The sequence below is a fragment of the Prionailurus bengalensis genome, chromosome E1 (assembly GCF_016509475.1).
Source record: "Prionailurus bengalensis isolate Pbe53 chromosome E1, Fcat_Pben_1.1_paternal_pri, whole genome shotgun sequence".
Taxonomy (NCBI): domain Eukaryota; kingdom Metazoa; phylum Chordata; class Mammalia; order Carnivora; family Felidae; genus Prionailurus; species Prionailurus bengalensis.
The window spans coordinates 25,581,302-25,601,768 of record NC_057347.1 but is presented as its reverse complement, the minus strand read 5'-3'; the positions used below and the strand labels follow the sequence as shown (position 1 = coordinate 25,601,768).

The 20,467-nt window shown below is 36.5% G+C and overlaps 1 protein-coding gene across 1 annotated transcript in view; it reads right to left on the bottom strand.

Moving 5' to 3' along the window:
* BCAS3 (BCAS3 microtubule associated cell migration factor) overlaps positions 1-20,467 on the bottom strand; it is a 629,762-nt gene that overhangs the window by 276,651 nt on the left and 332,644 nt on the right. Inside the window, exons 23-24 of the mRNA XM_043582630.1 lie at positions 5,292-5,392; positions 2,399-2,595 (exon numbers count right to left, since the gene is read on the bottom strand). Of these exons, the coding sequence (XP_043438565.1) occupies positions 2,399-2,595; positions 5,292-5,392 (298 nt within the window). The remainder of the gene's footprint in view (positions 1-2,398; positions 2,596-5,291; positions 5,393-20,467) is intronic.

The window sequence follows — 20,467 nt, the reverse complement described above, 5'->3', positions numbered from 1 at the left end:
TTCCTTAGTGCCCCTTATTCATTTAGCCCATCCCCCCTCCCATAACCCTCAGTTTGTTCTCCATATTTATGAGTCTCTTCTGTTTTGTCACCCTCCCTGTTTTTATACTATTTTTGTTTCCCTTCCCTGTGTTCATCTGTTTTGTCTCTTAAAGTCCTCATATGAGTGAAGTCATGTGATACTTGTCTTCCTCTGACTGACTAATTTCACTTAGCATAATACCCTCCAGTTCCATCCGCATAGTTGCAAATGGCAAGATTTCATTCTTTTTGATTGCCGAGTAATACTCCACGGTGTGTGTGTGTGTGTGTGTGTGTGTGTACCACATCTTCTTTATCCACTCATCCATCGATGGACATTTGGGCTCTTTCCATACTTTGGCTATTGTTGATAGTGCTGCTGTAAACATTTGGGGTGCATGTGCCCCTTCGAAACAGCACACCTGTACCCCTTGGATAAATACCTAGTAGTGCAACTGCTAGGTCGTAGCGTAGTTTACATGCTTTATTATTAACATTAAAGTACATGAGTGACTTAGAAACATGAATAACTACACACTAAATCATTAAGTTGAGGACTGATGACTTCCTGAAAATGGACTGGCTATCTAAACCAGATCACATTTAATAGTTGGTACCGGTGAAAACTGGCGTTAACACTCAGTACTGCCACTATTGCCTAACATCTTGGGGGAAAAGTCCCACTTCTGAAAAGCTGAAGATCTGCTAGGTTAAAAAAAAATGTATAGAGGAAAGAAATAAAGTACAAAGCAAACAAAAAATTAAAACACTGAAAAAGGTATTACAGGAGGCATGTTCCATTATATGAATTACTCTTTTTTTTAAATCTTTTAAATGTTTATTTATTTTTGAGAGAGAGAGAGAGAGAGAGAGAGAGAGACAGAGAGAGAGACAGACAGAGAGAGAGACAGAGAGAGAGAGAGGCAGAGAGAGAGACAGAGAGAGAGGGAGACAAGGAATCTGAAGCAGTCTCCAGGCTCTGATCTGTCAGCACAGAGCCCAATGTGGGGCTAAAACCCATGAACCGTAAGATCATAACCTGAGCTGAAGTCAGACACTTCACCGACTGAGCCACCCAGGTGCCCAACTCTTTTTTGTTTTTTTTTTTTTTAAGTTAGCTCTACACTCAATGTGGGGCTTGAACTCACAACCCTGATATCAAGTGTCGCATACTCTACCAACTGAGCCAGCCAGGTGCCCCCCATGAATCACTCTTAAGGAAGAAACATTTGGGACTAATCTATCTCTGCAACACCTTTTGCATTGTTAGAAATGATATTGACAAAGAGATATATAAAAATATATTTCCAACATATGATTGGGACATATTTTTCCATAATTTTTAAAGAGATTCAAGAAAAGTGTCTATTTTAGACTTAAATAAGATACATTACAGAACTTTTTATAAGAGAAGACAAGGAAAGGGAGATTACATTAGACTAAGCCCTTCATTGTTATATCCTAATGTGTCATATCCTAATGTGTTATATCCTAATGTGTCATATCCTAATGTGTTATATCCTAATGTGTTATATCCTAATGTGTCAAGTCTGGGTGTAACAAATTAAATTGGTTAGCAAACCTGAGACCTAAAAAAGTCAAAAAGTTCTCCATTGCATTAAAAAAAAAGATCTTTAATAATAAAAAGCATACTTGTAAACTTTGTACTATGACTCTTACAAGTGAGGGTCAGAGAATACCTATGAGGAATATATAGATACAATCAACTATAAGTGAATTTATATCAATTCTTTCTCATCCAAAAACTTTTTAAAGCCTAAAAGAGGGAATAAGCAGGATTTGGATTGAAGGTTGGTTGAAAGATGAAGAAGCGTCAGTAAGATCAGGAAAGGAGGGTACTCTCAGACTTTAAGCAGTTAGAAATAGGAGGAAAGCAGCATGAGATTTTATTATTATTATTTTAATGTTGATTTATTATTTTGAGAGAGAGACAGAGCACAAGGGGGAGGGACACAGAGGGAGGGAGACACAGAATACGAAGCAGGCTCCAGGCTTTGAGCCATCAGCGCAGAGCTCAACATGGGGCTCACACTCATGGACCCCAAAATCATGACCTGAGCTGAAGCCAGATGCTTAACCAACTGAGCCACCCATGAGCCCCTGAGATTTTTTTTTTAGTGCACTGAATATTAGGTTTAGGAAAACACAATCTGAAATACAAATACTTACTGAATGTGAGGAGAACCCACATAAGATTCTCCACCAATAATAATGAATCACAAGCTACAGTGCATGTATTTTGCACCATTAGTAGTGTGCCAAAAGGACACAGTAAATTAGGTAAATATAACCTAAGATGCTCATTACAAATGAATATATTAATCTACTTAAATCACTCCCCAGTTCTTATTTCTTACCTGAGACTGTTGAGATCAAGATCATCTGTATCAAAATCCAAAAGGGGCTGTGGAGTATCACTTGGACCATGAGACTGCAACACAGATGAACTAGATGATATGACTGTGGTTTGGCCTGAGGGGTGGATGGTTTTGAACTGGAACTGTGGACCCATCCACAGACGTCTGTGGGGTCCAGTGTGCGTTACAATTTCTACCTGGAACAGATTATAAATCATGATTTAAATGTATTATGACCTCCTTCAAAGAGCCTTTCATGATTCCCTCCATCTTGTCTCTGAACACCCTCTAAGAGAAGCCCATCTTAACCAAGTGGGAGAGGTAAGGGGCATCCACAATCAGAAGGCAATGGTAATCACAGCCTATATAAACATTCACTACCTCCCTGTACTGATTTTTACCACAATAAACGAAAAATTCATTGTGTGTGTGTGTGTGTGTATTTATATAGGTGTGAATCCACACACACACACATGCTCCCCCACATACAGAACACAAAGCCACGTGAGAGTAAAAGGACCAGTTGCCTGCCTCATATAACTAGCATCAACTCCCTAGGAAGTACCTTTTTTATTCATTCTAGACAGTACTTACCACTTTGTGGCCATGCACTGAATACTACACCTATCAATCCACAGATTAAAAGTAATTCCTTCACTGAGGATCAAGCTCATGACAAACTTGAAGTTGTTCTTGAACTATCCAAGGAAAAGAAAAGGTCTGAAATAATTTTCAACACCCAAAGCCAGTTTCTTTCTACAATTAAATATTATAATATTTACTATACTGCCCTCAAAATTCCCCTAAATCAACTTTTAAATAAATGAAAAGAGTATTATATACTTTCTCTCAGACTAGATTTGTCTTCAAAATACTGTTATTCAATTAGAATGTTTCCTCCACTACCGATAAGTGTGGCAAAACAGTAACACTAAAATGTTTACAAGTTTCATGCTCTATGGAGGGGATAGGGAATGGTGCCAATATTATAATAAAGACTTTAAAGATAATGCATAGAGTAGAAGATAAAACCTGAAAATAAACATATCAAATGATTTTATACATGAGCAACTTGACTAAGACACTAAATATGCAAACATTTGGTGAAAAACTACTTCTCAATGTCTTTAATTGCTACATCCATGTCTGTATATACACTTCATAGAATTGACTTCCACATGCCGTATTTTTGCCCTGAGTTCATTTATATTTAATCACATTTCTCTGATTGCGGTGATTAATTCTTAACAAAACATAAATTGAAAAGGTTCAGAGTGCAGCTCTGGGTTTGTTAAGTCCTAAAGGGCAAAAGCATCATGGTCTTGGAACAATATTCACATTCCCACTAATCACAGGGCGAAAACTACTCAGATTTAGGACAGTGATTTCTGATTCAAGTAGTTGTATTCCACAACACAAATTAGGCCACAGATAAAGCATTCTGTGTATTTTAAGCTCAAAACCATCCGTGTCACAGAGCCGAGAGGTAAACAGATGCCTATGCAATTTCACTGAGGCGATGGCCAGATGTTCCTATTCACTCTCCTGTTGTGTGCAGTACAAACATATTGTATATACTTTCACACTGACAGCACACATTACCCCTTTTTCTGATTGAAAAGTTGAAGTGAAGGACAGTGGGTTCTTTGCCAGCATTTTAGGTTTTTTTACTTCATTGTGGTATCTCCTCAAGGAAGGAGGCATCTCCATATGCCAGGAGCTGAAGTATCAACCCTTTATCCAAGGAGCTTCCTGTGAGTACTTTAGGTGTAATGAAATGTATGTTACCTAGAAACAGTTTGATTCTCCAACTTCCAGATTCCCTTTTGTTTTTTGGCACTACCCTCCCTGAGAAAGCAGTGAAACTGCATGGGCCTCCACTGAGGCACCTGTCTGATGAAAAGCCTCTGGATTGGTAATCTGAGACAGGTCATTAACTTCACCAAATGATGTCAGACTTGAGGCAGACATAACAGCATTTGTAATGAAGTCATTTGTAATCTCATCATTTTGAAATCTGCCCAAGTATCTTTTATTTCAAAGCCCTTGAGATGAAGACAGCTTCACCTGGCAAAGGGAGAAAGGGTCAGCTGAAGCTGTCACAGGACTGCTTTGGAGACCACTGGAAGCAGTAGTACATGAGCTGAGGAAAAGAAACCCAGCTGGGCACAATCAGGACATGTGCAGATTAGAATGCTGAACTTTTCTAATCAAAGTATGGGCCCAATCTTCAGAAAATGTTGGCTCCACAAAACAAATCCCACAGATTGTTGAATGGTTGCACTTTCAACAAGGCCAATTCTTATTTTAACCCAAATAGTCCATCTAAAATCCAAGGTTCTAAGAGATATACATGGATTGTTTGAAAGAAATGCCTATTTTATACAGAGGGCTAATGTACACATACACATATGTATCTAATACATATAAAATATATGGATATACATCCCTGCAGCAGTACTTATAAGAAATTATTTTTTTATTTGAAAATTTTTTAAATGTTTATTTATTTATTTTTGAGAGTGAGTGAGAGTGAGACAGAGTGCGAGTGGGGGAGCCGCAGAGAGAGAGGGAGACACAGAATCCGAAGTAAGCTGCAGGCTCTGAGCTGTCAGCACGGAGCCCAATGGAGGGCTCGAACTCACAATCTGAGAGATCATGACCTGAGCTGAAGTTGGATGCTCAACTAACAGTCACCCAGGAGCCCCCTATAAGAAATTCTTAATATGGAAAGACAACTGATTAATTCTTGGTGATCCTACAAAGAGTTCCAAATTCTGCCTATTTTCCTCTAAGGAAAATAATTTTTCAGTTCTTAGAATTCAGTAATAAAAACAGACAATGGATTTCTGTTCTCTTTCACTTTAGTAGGCCAAACATTTTACAGTTTTACCTGAGAAAGCCATTCTTCATCTTCCTGTCCACTATGGTCAGAAGCTAAACTGTCATAGGACCCATGCCGAGTAATGGGCCCAGGACTTCCAGGGGGAACCACTGTATGAGAAAGAAAACATATTTTAACAACTTTAACCCGTGCAGTGGAAAAATTAATGTGGGCACGACCATCCTGGATATTGTGTTAATTTTTAAGATAAAATACAACATTAAATGCACAAAGGCAATTTAAATAATTAATGAACAAGAAAGACTGAATTTTTTAGGACTAAGAAAGATCTCCAATTAAGAGTATACTTTAAAAAATATCTATACAAATTTCATCACGACATATATCGGTGTAAAAGAAATAAACAACCAACTACATCTTAACAGCGCAAGTACGTTAAGGAGCAGTGACAAATCCACTACACATGCACCAGTGTATTTCATAGCCTTCAGGATTTAGGACATTTCAATCACCTCCAATTAACAAAGAAATTAACTTGATGCAGTTCCTATAATTTGTGAAGGAATTTTTGAAACAAATGCCAAGATTCTTTAAGAGTCTATTTAATAGTTACATATAAATTACAAGGCATAAATATGCATTTTTAATTTAAAAACATTTTCAGTTCCTGAAACATTTCATTTATCCAAAGAAATATTTCATTTCCTTGGGCACTTCATTAGTTTCCCCAGTTCTTCAGTGGTGGAATATAGGCTGAAAACACAAAAAGCCTACTTTCTCACACAAAGAAGAACCTTTGCTTAGTCAAAGTGATAAAATTATTTAACAAACATTTGTTGAGTTCCTACTATAAACCAAATATTAACCCAATAAAAACTTCGCTTCTTTTTAAATATTTATTTGCTTATTTTTATTATAAGATAGTCTTTATTTTTTGGAATAATTTTAAATTCACAGCAAAACTGAGCAGAAGGCACAGTAATTTCTCATATACTCTCTGCTTCCATGTATGATTTTAATACTGAGAGAAATAAAACAGTGAAGTACTGGGGGAAATAGAAAAGGAAAAGTAGGGGGGGAAGGAGGGAGGAAAATAGGTGAGTATTAAAAAAGAAAAGAATTACAAACAGAAAATTATCTCATAATTTCCATCACCCAGAGATACATTCCTTGGCTACATTCCTAAAAAGGAAATAAAAGGATATGAACATATTTAAATATCTCAAAGCTTATTAGGAGTTATACACTTTCAGGAGCACTGACTGAGAACACAAATCTCACTGCACTCTTGCCAGAACAAGGTATCTTGAAGAAATAAATCTTAGTGAAACAGATAACAGATGAAGTAGACCGAGTAGAAGAACCTTGGGCAAGATTGTAAAAGGATGTACACTCACAAAAACCTAACTTAACTTGGTGGCAGAGGACAAGTGGTACCTAAGCCATCAATTACCAGTCAGAGGGAAATAAATAGTATTCAAGTGTAAGATTTGCAGTGGCTAAAATGATTAGCTGCTATTTTTTCAAAATCATAGTTCTACTAGTGAGAGGCGTGTGGCCTTTGGCACAAAATACCAATGACCACCAAAGCATAACATCTGATTTCTTGCAATTCTAAATGATTACCATGAAGAAAAGAGTATCATAATAATTATCTAATTAATATTTAAGCATCCTCTTGGGAATAATTTTGGTGTATACTACAAAACTGTTAAGTACATTTATGTTTGCAAAAGGCTGAGTTGTTTCTAAACCATTTATTATCTTTTCAATAAATAAATTTTATATTAAATTCTTAATACAGAACAGAGCAGTGGATCCTTCAAACCCTCTACAAACAGTAGTCGAGAAGGTAACTAAGGACAAATATTTAAAGGTTAGGACAGCCTTTGAAAAGCAGTTGAGGGCAAAGAAGATTTTAAGGAGGTGAGGTAATAGGCCGTACAGATATATGAGAGGAAAGTGTTACAAAGAGAATATCAAGTACAAAAAATTTTTAAGTGAGAACATAAAGGAAAATTTTCAGTAATTATTAGGAGGCTAGCATGGTTGGGTGTGAGGAGGCAGGTTGAGAGTGGAAGATGAGTCAGTAAAACAAAGGGGGCAGAGAGGGACGACAAACCTAGGGATTTTTGTTTTTTAAAGATAAAGCTATGGTAATGTGATGGAAAGATATAAGAAAGTTGTAATGCGAAGTGAGAAATTGCACCCTTTTATAACTAACTAGTATTTGATGAGAATTTTTCCAAGAGTTTATGTTGCATTCTCTACATGCTGAGTCAAAGCTAGTACTTGTCACAGAATAAGCACTCAGTAAGTATTAGGTGAAGGGAGTTTGGGGTTCTGGACTAAGTAATGGCACCAGAATGGTTGGACATTTATTTATCCATTATCAAAATGGGATAAACTTTAAAAGAATGCAGTGTCAGGGAGGGAGTAAGGAGTAGGACTGTAGATGAAAGAAGATTAGTCATGAGTTCATCATTGTTGAAGCTGGATGATAGGTACATGGAGTCATCATTATTCTACTGTTTTCTAATTTTGTGTATGTTTGGCATTTCCCATAGCAAAAAGTTAAAAAAAAATAGGAAGAAAAAGAAAAAGAAAAAGAAGAATCCTCTTCTTCCTCCTCCCAACTGTCCTCTACTTTCCAAAGAAAGTGATAAAAATACCAAATATATATCTATAAAACATTAACCCTGAATCCTGAATTCTTAAATAGAGATTGTAAGAAGTGTTCCATTACCTTACATTCACTAAAAAATAGTTTTCCAATAGATCTGAAGCATTCAGAAGATTCACAATATAAAATACAAGTCTGGTGGGATGATATTTTCAGCATCAAATAAATATCCTTCCCTTTCTCTCACTTTTCTTTGTGTTTAAAAAATTTTCCCTAATCCAGGTCAGAAGAACAGTCACGTTCACTACCTTAAGGAAGCAATGACCCACGAAGTCACAATGAAAAAAGAATTCAAAATGTTGACCCTGGGACAAAAAAAAAAAAATTTAAGTATGATAATAAAGAGGGCACCTTTTGGGATGAGCACTGGGTGTTGTATGGAAACCAATTTGACAATAAATTTCATATAAAAAAAAAAAAGAGTAAAGCTTCCATGTTCTCTAACCAGCCCATTATTAGGAAAGATTGAGATTTGAGCAAGAGTGCCATAAAAGGGATAAAAAGAGAGTCCAGTCCCCAAGGAAGGGTAAAAAATGGCAGAATCCCGAGAGTTTTAGGGATAAAACATCTGTGAAAAATCATATCTTTATTCTTGAGTAGAGTTCAGGGGAAGTAGCAAGAGATTCCACACGGTGCAAGAGAAAAGGAGGTATGCACATAGTGTGTCTACACAACCAAGTCTATGATAACCTCTCCAAGTTCCCCATGGATCAGGTGAGAATAATATTTAGTATGTGTCCAAGAGTAATATGGATGAGATCCAGAGAACTGACAGGTATTTAGAAGGCTTGGAAGTAGAAACACGGATGAATGTTGCAGAGACCTATCTGAACCAGTAACCAACGATCAGGCAGGGAACTGGAACAGCCCAGTGGTCATGCTAAGGATAAAATGTCTCCAATTCTCCTATCTCATATCTTTGCACTCTGAAAGCCCTATAGAATTTAGATGCAATTTTGGAGGGGGTATAATTGACTGAGATCAATTTTTTCCACATATGTTAGAAAGAAGGCACAAAAGAGAATTACAGGAAGGCAGTTTTTTTATAGAAAAAAATTAAGCTCTGTATCTCACAAGCCTAAGTTTAACGGACCAACATACACACCTTCTATATAAAGAAAAATGTTTAGTATCTTCTGCATTTGCCAACTGTTCTTAGATCATTAATAAACTTGGGGTGGGAAAAGACTATGGAATTTTGAAATAAAAACCTCTGCCATGTTCCTTCCCTACCTTTAGAATAATAATTTAAGACAAACCTATCCATCTAACTAAAAAGGATACACTACCAATTTACTTTAGAGAATACAACTTCAAAAGTACTGCCTCTACACACAGGCATGTGGTAAGTATAGATCAACAAGCAAGAGCAGGATGAGCAGATCATTATGAGGTAACTGTGAGCCAGACTTTGTTTATATTGTGTTCTCAGGAAAGCAGATCATGCTTCTAGTGAGTAAATAAATGCTAAAAAAAAATCACGACGTGTATTTTGCTGTCTTAAGTGATATATGGGTGTGTGTATGTGTACATATGTGTGTGTTCCTATGTACATATTTATATATTTTAATATGTGTTTATATGCAAAGCAAAAACAAATCTGCTGCAGGGCCGACCTTTGCAAATTAGTCCTGTTAATCTAAACCCAAAAACCTTCCAAGTCAGTAGAACAACATGAGTAAAATTATGAACAGAAAGATTAAATGCTCCTTTGATAACAACCCTAAGTCTGAATCCCACATAACAAAATTCTCAATATTATAAAGTGGTAAATGTCAATTCATAATATAACTTCTCAAATATATAAATACTTTGCATAAGTTCTCTGGTTTTCAATTTTTAGATGTCTTCTGCCCTGTAACACAAGGATCAAACAGTACAGAATTTTTACAAATTATCCATACAAAAAACAGTATTTCTGGGTTAGAGATAGTTAAAAGTATTGCTTTAGATTCTGTTAAACTATAAATACAAAGTAGTAAGCGATTCAAATAATAACTAAGTGAAAGTTATAAACATTGTGTTAACAGACATCTAAAGACACTTACTTAAGTCTTCTTGTTAACATTGAGTAATAGAATGAATATAGACTATTACTTGTAGGTTAGGGTATACAGGATTGAATCAAGGTTCCAAAAATGAGTTTTAGTCCTGGAGAAATTTAAACTTCTTGACATTTCAGGGTGTTTTTGCCAAAACAATAACAGTATATCCTCAATTCCAAGGAATCAAATTCTTTCTAAAATATGCTAAAAGTAACAGCTAGATCTCAGTAATCTAGATTCACCTACAAAATATCCAGTCTTCCAATTAGAAGGTTGAAGATAAGTCTTCACCATTAATATATTGAACATATTAGGGCAGGTAATTAATTTTCTTAGTGTATTGGGTATGGTTTAGATATTCAGAAAAAAAAAAAGTCAGATCTCCTAACTATAGAGTTTACAACAGAGTACCCAGGGTCTAGGTATTCTGTTAAGATGTTGGAATAAAAGGAGTAATTATTTGCTCCCAGTACCATGTGCTTTTAAAACAATGAAAGAAAAAAGATTTGGCAATGCATATCAAAGTAAACAGACCAACCACTTACAGGTTATAAGCATCCTTTTTACATAAACTAACACAAAGCATAACACTGAACAATGAGCAGTGATTATGTATGAAGCCAATGAAGGAAAATCTATTTGGTTCTATTCTGTTCTTGTTCTACTGTTCCCTACATTTCTTGAACTCCCAGTAATAAATTCTTTTAGATGGAGCTCTGGAAGCTTCAGAGGACATAGCTAATCAACTACAGGTGCTGCTGCCAGTGAACTCCACACTCCCAACTTTAGAAGATTTTAAAAAACTATTCTACTCCCTGAAATGAACCTCAACGCTATTGGAATAGAGAAGGTCTGCTTCTCAAATAAGGGGCAAAATGTTAATCTAAATGGTATCTAGTTTTTTATATGAGATACAATTCTCTGGTTTAGCTCCTGTTGAAAAACCTAAAATGTGTTTGTAACCTGAATATATAAATTTAGAAACAAACTTAGAGAGTCTTTTTTAATGAAGAAATGAATGTGGAGCCAAAAGGTTTTTTTTTGGAGGAGTGTGAGCTGGGTCATAGCAGCAGCCGTGTGGGCAGTGGAATAAAGTATTCTTCGAAAGACTCAAGACCAAATGCAGCTTGTTTCCTACTCCCTAACGTATCCCACCCCCCTACCCCATCCTCCACAAACAATAAAACCTTCACCATGCTGAAGTCTTTAGTGGAGACCTGAGAGGTGAATAATGTTGTGCCGGCATTATTTGGTCCTTTCAGTTATTTAGGGGAACAACATTCCTTTTTCTAGCAAAAGAGAAATTTGTGAGTTAAATGACATCATGTTGCCTTGAATGAAACAGCTCTGGCTCAAAGTTCACCCAAAGGCCAACAGTGATAAACTCTCACCGAAGGACAAACTTCAATATATTTTTGGTACTTATTAAAAACAGCATTTATATAGCAGCCATACAATAAGAGAGGGCTCTTTACCAAACTCTGTTTCTGATCAGAAAGCACTTGGGATCTGAGGAAGAAATGCTGCTTAGGAATGTACTCTCCTAGTACAGAAATCAAAATTTGCCTTTTAAAAAGAAAGGCTCAAAAGACAATCTAAAAGCAAAGTGGTCTAAGGCATTTTCCAGTGAACAAGCAATTCACAAAAGAGGAAATACGACAGCCAACAAACACATGTAAACAGTAGCAATCAGAGACTTGCAAATTTAAACAAGTTAGGCTTTTATACTATCAAACTGGCAAAAATTAAACCCTAGTCTTTTAAAATAATTTTTTTAAGAAGGGAGAAGGCTAGGGGCACTGGGTCGCTCAGTTGGTTAAGCATCTGACTTTGGCTCAGGGTCATGATCTCAAGGTTCATGAGTTCAGGCCCTATATCAGGCTCTGTGCTGACAGCTCAGAGCCTGGGGCCTGCTTTGGATTCTCTCTCTCTCTCTCTCTCTCTCTCTCTGCCCACTTCCCCTCTCAGTCTTTCCCTCTCTTTCAAAAATAAATAAACATTAAATTTAAAAAAATAAAAAAGAAGGGAGAAGGCTCTCAGGTCAAAAATGTCACACCTAAATACATTAAGAAATGGGAAACATTGGGGCGCCTGGGTGGCGCAGTCGGTTAAGCGTCCGACTTCAGCCAGGTCACGATCTCGTGGTCCGTGAGTTCGAGCCCCACGTCAGGCTCTGGGCTGATGGCTCAGAGCCTGGAGCCTGTTTCTGATTCTGTGTCTCCCTCTCTCTCTGCCCCTCCCCCGTTCATGCTCTGTCTCTCTCTGTCCCAAAAATATATAAAACGTTGAAAAAAAAGAAATGGGAAACATTCTTACTCTTATTAAGGAGGCAACTCTATTTCTACTCAAGTCTAGAAAGAAGTTTTTTCTCTGATTTATAAATGTTTCCATTTAAAAGTAAATTCACTGAGTTTCGTACATAGAGGAGTTAAGCAATAGCACTATATATTACTGGCTATTCTGTTTATTAGGGGCCATCTCTTGTACCAGAGCAACAATAGTTGAAGTGTTACAATACATAAAATGGAACAAGCTTTACCTACGTTATATACTAAACGGATCAATGATTTTCCTTGCACCCTGACCCTGTGGTACCATAGATGTTCTCTAATTAATTATTAAAGTTTTCTAACAGTCACTCATTGTACATCTCTGGTTTCACTTTCCTTTTATTCCACATTCCCAGAAGAACAGTCACAGGCAATATATAATTAGAAAAATGACATATCCTCATTGCCTATGAGATAATAGATTTCACTGAATAACTGACAACACTGGATGCACCTCTTCCTCGCCCTGCTCTGTCTCCTTTTCTCTACCCCCAAAGTATCATATAATATTTCCACAGAAGACATAAACTAAGGAGCTTTCATTTGTTATTCCTGCTGCCCTAACCGTCATTTGACATACAGCATCTGGACAAGTTAGACCTGGAGGTAGTCTGAAAGGGTTCACAATTTAGTTTTGCTCACCATACCCCTAAATATCATAAAATGAAGAGAAAGAAGAAAACATGGCTTCATGCTATCAGCAAGATCAGGTATTCCACTAAATATTTCAAACTGACCTAATATACTTCTAAGAGCTAAAGAGACTGCAACAGTCCTTTCAAAACATCTGCAACTAAGGTCAAGGTGGAGTTTATTTACCTGGAATGATGCACACAATGCCTATTTAATATGTATTATGGCAACTCAATTCTTAGTTCAACTACATTATATATACATTAAAACAAGAGCAGGATAGCTTTAAAAGTCCACCCTTACTATTTTAAAGGATCATATTATGACTACATAATACTTTGCTTGGAGCTTACGGATAACAACTTTGTCTTACCATGGGTCACGGAATCTACCAAGACGTGTAAGTCTGAATAACAACAAAACCATTCTTATCAAAGTTCTCCTTTACAGAAATGTAGATTACAAGGCATCAGTTATAGCAACTGCCTCCTGGGAGGGGATGAGGATGGCTGGGCACAGAGACAGATTATTTTTCATTTAACATTCCTTGATATCTTTAAAACTGTATTTACCATGTACCTATTTAAAAACTGATATTTATAAAAAGTTGTGGAACAAGCACACTACAATTGATACAGTAAGTGCAGTCAATCCAAGAAGTCCAAGAAAGGAAAACATAGAAATCAGTTGCATACCAGTGAATGATGGAAACCAATGTATGAAACAAAAGTTGAGCTTATTGCATAATGAGTCATGCATTTTCTCCCCTATTTTCTTAGGTTTAGTGATATTTTCTTTAAGGGGGAACTGTGGAAGTGCGTATACACACTCATATAGCCATTTATCTCTCCATATATAGCCATTTATCTCCATATATAGCCATTTATCATTATCTCTCTATTTGCACACACACGTATCAAATATAGGACCAGCTTTTAGCAACTGCTCAAGGACATGTGGTAGTATGTGTTTCTGTTGAGGAAAATGACTGTTTGCTGGAAGCCAGGTCTGCCAATGCTAATTCTATGTAGAATTATGAGCTGTAATCCTTCAATAATGGCAAATGTATTCTTACAGGTAACCATGTATGCTAGATGCATTTCCCTCAGGAATAATCAATTTTCCATTCTAAATTCAAGGAACACTAAAATAGAATACCCTTTGCAAAGAGACTAAGATGAGTAGAGGATTTGCAGAAACTATTGTGAACTAATGTCTTGAAGGTAAAAAGAAAAAACAAATCACTGTTTTTGCTCATTAAACTGAATTCAGTCATCAATGTACCAATTTGTACAAGTAGGCAACAGGCTAGTTAAACTTACTGTTCTTGGTCCCATCTCTAATGGCATAGTTGAAGAGCAAACACTCTAATGTCATTAGTCCAGCCCCCACAATAAAGTACAACAAACAAAAATAAAGGAGAGACAGTTATTTGTAAATGTAAAAACAACAAAAATCTTTTTTTTTTTGCAAAGAATTAACGCAGTCTTTTCCATGCTTCATTTACTTACTATCTAGTTACATATTAGGAAAGTCCAGATCATTATACAGCAGGAAGAATTAAGTACAGATTTTCTCTTGCCTAAGCAAAAGAGGTGAAGTTCTTTTGGCATGGAGAGTTAAAAGCTTTTAGACGTGGAAGACGTCAATGTCTGCAACCTATGCTTAAGAATATAATAAAAATCTTTCCAAACAATCATTAAGGATCCATGATGTATTCCACACAATAGAGAAACTACATGTTCAAAATTTTACCTCTAAATAAATCAGAAAATTCACAGAACCAAGAAAATGGAGGAAAGAATGAGACAGAGAATTCTAGCCTACAACAACCACAGGGTTTTCTCTCTTTCCAAATGTTTCCAAGAAGAACAGTTTCCAAGGCTTGCTCTCCCCTCTACTGCTCCACAGTGTAAAACTACTGGAAAGAGTTACTTCCACAAATCATCATCACTGTATAAACTATCTATTATGAATGGCACAGTAGTTATGATTCTTTCAACTTTATCATTAGATACACACTCAAGTATTTGTAGGTGAAAAGATACAATAGTGGGTGGGCTTTATCATAATACTTTATCTGCCATACATTAAAAAAAAAGATTTGGGGGAACCTGGCAGGCTTAGTAGGGCATGCAAGTCTTGGTCTCGGGGTTGTGAGTTTGAGCCCCCCGTCAGGTGTAGAGATTACTTCAAAATAAAATCTTAAAAAAGAAAGATTTTAAAAAACAGAGGAAACAAGACAGGGACAACGCTGTTAATTGCTGAAGCTGGGTAATGGGTAGTTTCATTATACTAGTCACTGTATTTCTGTGTATGCTTAAACATTTCCATAATAAACATATTTAAAAGACTTGTGTGAATGTTTGAAAACAATTGAGAAGACATTTCTTGATCTGCAGACTGACAGAGTCATCTTGATTCTTCTCTTGGCTGGCTATGAGATATGCGAAGTATTCAGAACTATGTTGTTTTCACACAGCACTATATGTATGAGAATCATTTGTTAGTTCCTTTAGCTCTAGTTTACTATGTAACATTTAATGTCTAGTCTCTATAACAAACTGAAATAGTTTGTCCTTCCTCCTCTTTCCTTCTCTTCTCTATTTTCCTGCCTTCTTTTTTCCCTCCTTCCTTTCTCTTTCTCTTTCTCTCTTTGCTTTCCAAAAAACTTTTGAAAATCACCTAATTAATATTATATGAATACATGTTTATAATAAACTTCAAAGAACATGAAGTAAAAAAAAATGAAAGGCTTACTGGAAATAGTGAACAGTGATTTTAATGATAATCTTGCAGAAAATCAAATGTTCTTCTGGCTTTTCAGAAATCTTAAGGTTGAGGGTCTTACCTGTTAAGTAAAAATTTCAGAGTCTTAAAGCAACCATTACAAAGGACCTTCAGGGTAAAGCCTTTTAGAATGCAGTGGATGCCAAGAAAAATCTCACTCCCTATAAAATTACTAAGGGAATGAAGATACTCAAAACAAAGAAGTCTAGGAGAAATTTTCAATTTGCATCAATAAATTAGAATTGCTAAGTAAAACTTCTTTCCATAGCTTTGAAAATGCACACATACTAGGATAGAGCCACACTTATCCAGATGACCACTTAAGAACAGAAGAGATATGATTCAGCACCAATGTTTTATCTTCACTGCTGTTTGTTAACAACAAAGCATCTTTAGCCATGCCATCTGGTAGTATCTTAGTCATAAAGCACTTCGAATTGAGACAGGCAAGAAAGACGTCCAGAGAGAACAAGGATACTATTTCTATTAATACCAACTACAACTAACAGCTATCTCTAGTGAGTTTTTATTCTATCCAAGATAATGTGTAAAGCTTTTTGGATGAATAGCCTTATTTAATCTAACTAACAACAATCTATAATGTATTATTAACTTCCCATTTCAAAAGCCCAGAGAGGTTATTTGCCCCAAATCACTAGCATTTAGTAGAAATGGAATTTACAACTGCAAACTCCAAAGACCAAGTTCTTAATCTCAAGCATAAACTGCCTCAACTCATCATGGCTTTACCTAATAGGTTCTTTATTTTAAAATAAAATTTTCATATAAACATATAAAAGATGTTTATCCTCAAATATCAACTGTTCATTGATTTAGTCTCCATGATGTCTGTGTTCCATGTCTCCTTAATTTAATGTAATCATTTTATCATCTTAATAAACATCTATGTATCCTGATCTGAGTTACCATATAATGCTATCAAACAATGGAGAAAAATTACCTTGACCAGAAGTTCACAACACAAGGAAGTTACAGACATTCAAGGGAGCTTTACATGTAGTGACAGAAACAAAGAAAGTACTTTGGGCCACAACTCTACATTCTCTATAATACCCTTGAGGAATTAGAAGACTTCATGTTAGAAAATATTGAATTGGTCTTATACTTAAAAGCCAACTGACATAGCCATGGAAGGACCACTGGCACCTGGAATATAGCGTTGGAAGGCAGCAAAGTGCCCAAGAGGAAGAAAACAAACAAACAAACAAAAACCAAGAATAACCACTAGCCTCAAAATACTCCTTATAAATCTCAGTCTGACCCAGACTTGACATCCTATAAGAGTGATTCTGATGTTCTTCATGTGGTCATAAAATACAAAGAGAGCATAGTAGAAAAGGCAAAGAAACCAATGGTATAAAAGCAATGAAGGCAATTCAGTGTTTCTTGTCTCTCCACCAAGTTCCACAAAATCACATGGCAAAATGCCTCCTGTCATATGACAACAATAAGGAGAACAGATTCAAACTGGAAAGAGACAATCTATGGCATTCACCCACCTCCCTTATGCCTCGGTCACTGGATGGTTACCTTTAGTAAGACAGATCATGCGAAAAATTTTTTTCTAAAAAGGAGAAATTCAGTGATGATAAAAAGCCTATACAACATCAAAGCTAAAGTAAAGCTTTGACTTAAGTGAGAACACACATGCAAGATGGACAAATAGAGATATAATCAAGAACTGAGCAGAAAGGCTCAACTACAGAGGCTGCCCAGTATTTTCCACTTTTTTGGAGTAATAACTAAAAACTATTTTACAGTCAGTAGAGCCTGAGACCTATAACACAGCAGAAATTATTATTTTTGTCTCAGTTAAAGGACAGTGGGTAAGAGCAGCCCTTTTATTAATGGCAAAGAAGTGTAGATACACACATAAGCAACACTACCATAAAGCAGAGATTTTTGTTTTAACAAAATCCATATTTATGTGATTATATTTCCTATGGTTGAGAGCAGCTATAATTAATGGATTTCCCTCCTTCTCTTAATGCAGCCATTTGTCAATTCAAATACAGAATGTCCAATCAATTTTGATGTATTTAGTAAGCAATTTGTCAAATGGTGCTATAATCCGGTTAATATATTAATTCTTGTCATGGAGAGAGTTCTGACAACTACAGTTGACCTTTAAACAAAGCAGGGGCTAGGGGTGCCAAACTCCCCACAGTCAAAAATCCACATATAACTTTTGACTCTCCCAAAACTTACTGCTAATTGCCTACTATTGACCGGAAGTCATACCAATAAACAATAAAGTAAGCTAGAAAAAAGAAAATGTTATTAAGAAAATAATAAGGAAGAAAAAATAAATTTACAGTACTGCTATAAAAAAATTCACGTATAAGGAGACCCATGCAGTTCAAACCCATGTTGTTCAACGGTCAACCATAAGTGGTTTTCTATAACTGGTTTGGAAAGAAAAATCTGTACTGGGTCTCACAGGTTATTCTTGGGAGATAACACCTCTATATCCCAATATCTGAGAGCATGCCATAGCACATCACTTAATAGGAAAACTACTTTGCCGGAATAAAGATACCTGGGTTCCACTGGACAATGTGGCTGATTCCTTGTAATCAGCTGGGTTTCTCTCAATCCCTGTGTGTCTCATATGTTTTTAGTAAAGTTAGCAAGCCAATACATGTGACACTAAACACAAAATAAGTAGGCTTCTAAGAGAGGAACAAGGCTTTACTAAGGAAATGCATGCATCTTAAACTTAAAAAGTACTTCTAGGGGCGCCTGGGTGGCGCAGTCGGTTGGGCGTCCAACTTCAGCCAGGTCACGATCTCGCGGTCCGTGAGTTCGAGCCCCGCGTCAGGCTCTGGGCTGATGGCTCAGAGCCTGGAGCCTGTTTCCGATTCTGTGTCTCCCTCTCTCTCTGCCCCACCCCCGTTCATGCTCTGTCTCTCTCTGTCCCAAAAATAAGTAAACGTTGAAAAAATAAAAAATAAAAAATAAAAAAGTACTTCTATAAACATTTTCCCCTATTCTAAAATTTTCTGCATATGAATTGCTAAGGAAGTAGTCTCAATCTTTTATTTTCCCTACCCCAACATTCTTCAGGCAAGAACTCACCAGTACTTAACACACACAGTGTACTAAGGCCACACAGTTAGTTACTGGCAGTCAAGCTTCACTTTACACGGTGTGAAGCTCTGGACGTGACAGTTTTTTTGCTTTGTAAATATATTTCATCTGCTAATTACTATGCTATCTCCATCTTTTTCCAGGTCTATCTATGTACTAGGAGCCAGAGATAGAACAACTAGATGTGCAAGGATTTCTGGTCCGGGGTCCAAGTTCATATCACAGAAGAAATCTGGACTATAGTAACCAAGAAAGGGTCAAATCCTTTCTCAAACTTTTCAACTGGGAGATTTAACCACTACCAGTTTGGGCAGAGCAGAGGACTAGAAGACAGGTTTTTAATATGTCACAGATAACTTCCAGAGCACCTGGGTATATTTGGCAAATAGTTTCCAAATATGATAACTCTCTCCATGCACTACATCCAAATCTCTATATTTCTCTATCAGAAAATACAAGAGTAGAGATGAAGGCAAACCCCTTCTAGAGAACAAAACTGAAAAATATGGCAACAATTTTTTTTTGAATTACAAGAAAAAAAAAGGAAAACTACACTTATCTTCCAGACATTAGAATCCCCTTAACCCATTTATGAACCATGAATGAGCAAAGAGAAAAAAAATTGCCAAAGTGACTTGGCACAAGGCTGTGTATTTTAAAACCTAAAATGTGTATTGGTCCTCCAGACTACCAGACGTCCCATTGTTTCATGTGTCTGCTGAGAAAGGTGCCCTATGTGTCAGAAAAGCACACTGGATATTTTTCAATGACCCAGGGGGCAAAGGTCACTTATTATAAATGGATAATGAGACCTAATGCAGTGCTCTGGGTATGGACAAAGAAAGGGTCTATCCATAGCCCCTGGTGGATTGGTCATTCAAGCTTTTATTTCCTCTCCACACTTAATGGAGTCAAACAATTGACAGAAATTCTATAGAGAAGGCTGAAACTGAGAGAAACAACTGTATTCTAACTCTGATAGACAGACACAAATAGCGACCCTGAAATGGCGCCAGAACTCCTGTTACCACTAACATAGCAGACAGCTGTAGCATTCCCCCTAAATTCCCATTTAGTCATTTGTTAGCAATTAACCTTACTGATGGAAGTGATGGCACATCAAACCACAAGCTCCTGCCAATATCAACCCATTACATTATCGCAGGTAAGCAGACACAGATCATTCTGCTCTAGCTCCTTCTTTTTGAAGAAAAGAAGTAAACAAATATCCCCATACCCTCCACCCTATATTCCCACTAATCAACTGACAAAATGAACATTCAGGGATATCAGGGTCTGAATATATGAACCTTAAACTCAGGTGGGATAGTATAAATGACATCAGAAGCCAAGGTACTCATGGACTAGAGGCTTTGTAATCTACAAATTATTTTTCTTTAACCAATCAGAATCAGTGTCCTATCCTAGTCAAATCTACCAATCCACTGATAATAAATAGTAATAGTGTCAATGAAAAGGAATGTATACTCTAACCTGTACCTGAAAAAAGGAAGTCATAAAACAACCTAACAAACATTAAGATACTAGTATCACTTACAATTCTGTAAAATAAGGACATTTAAAAATACAAAACAAGGGGGGCATCTGGGTGGCTCAGTCAGTTAAGCATCC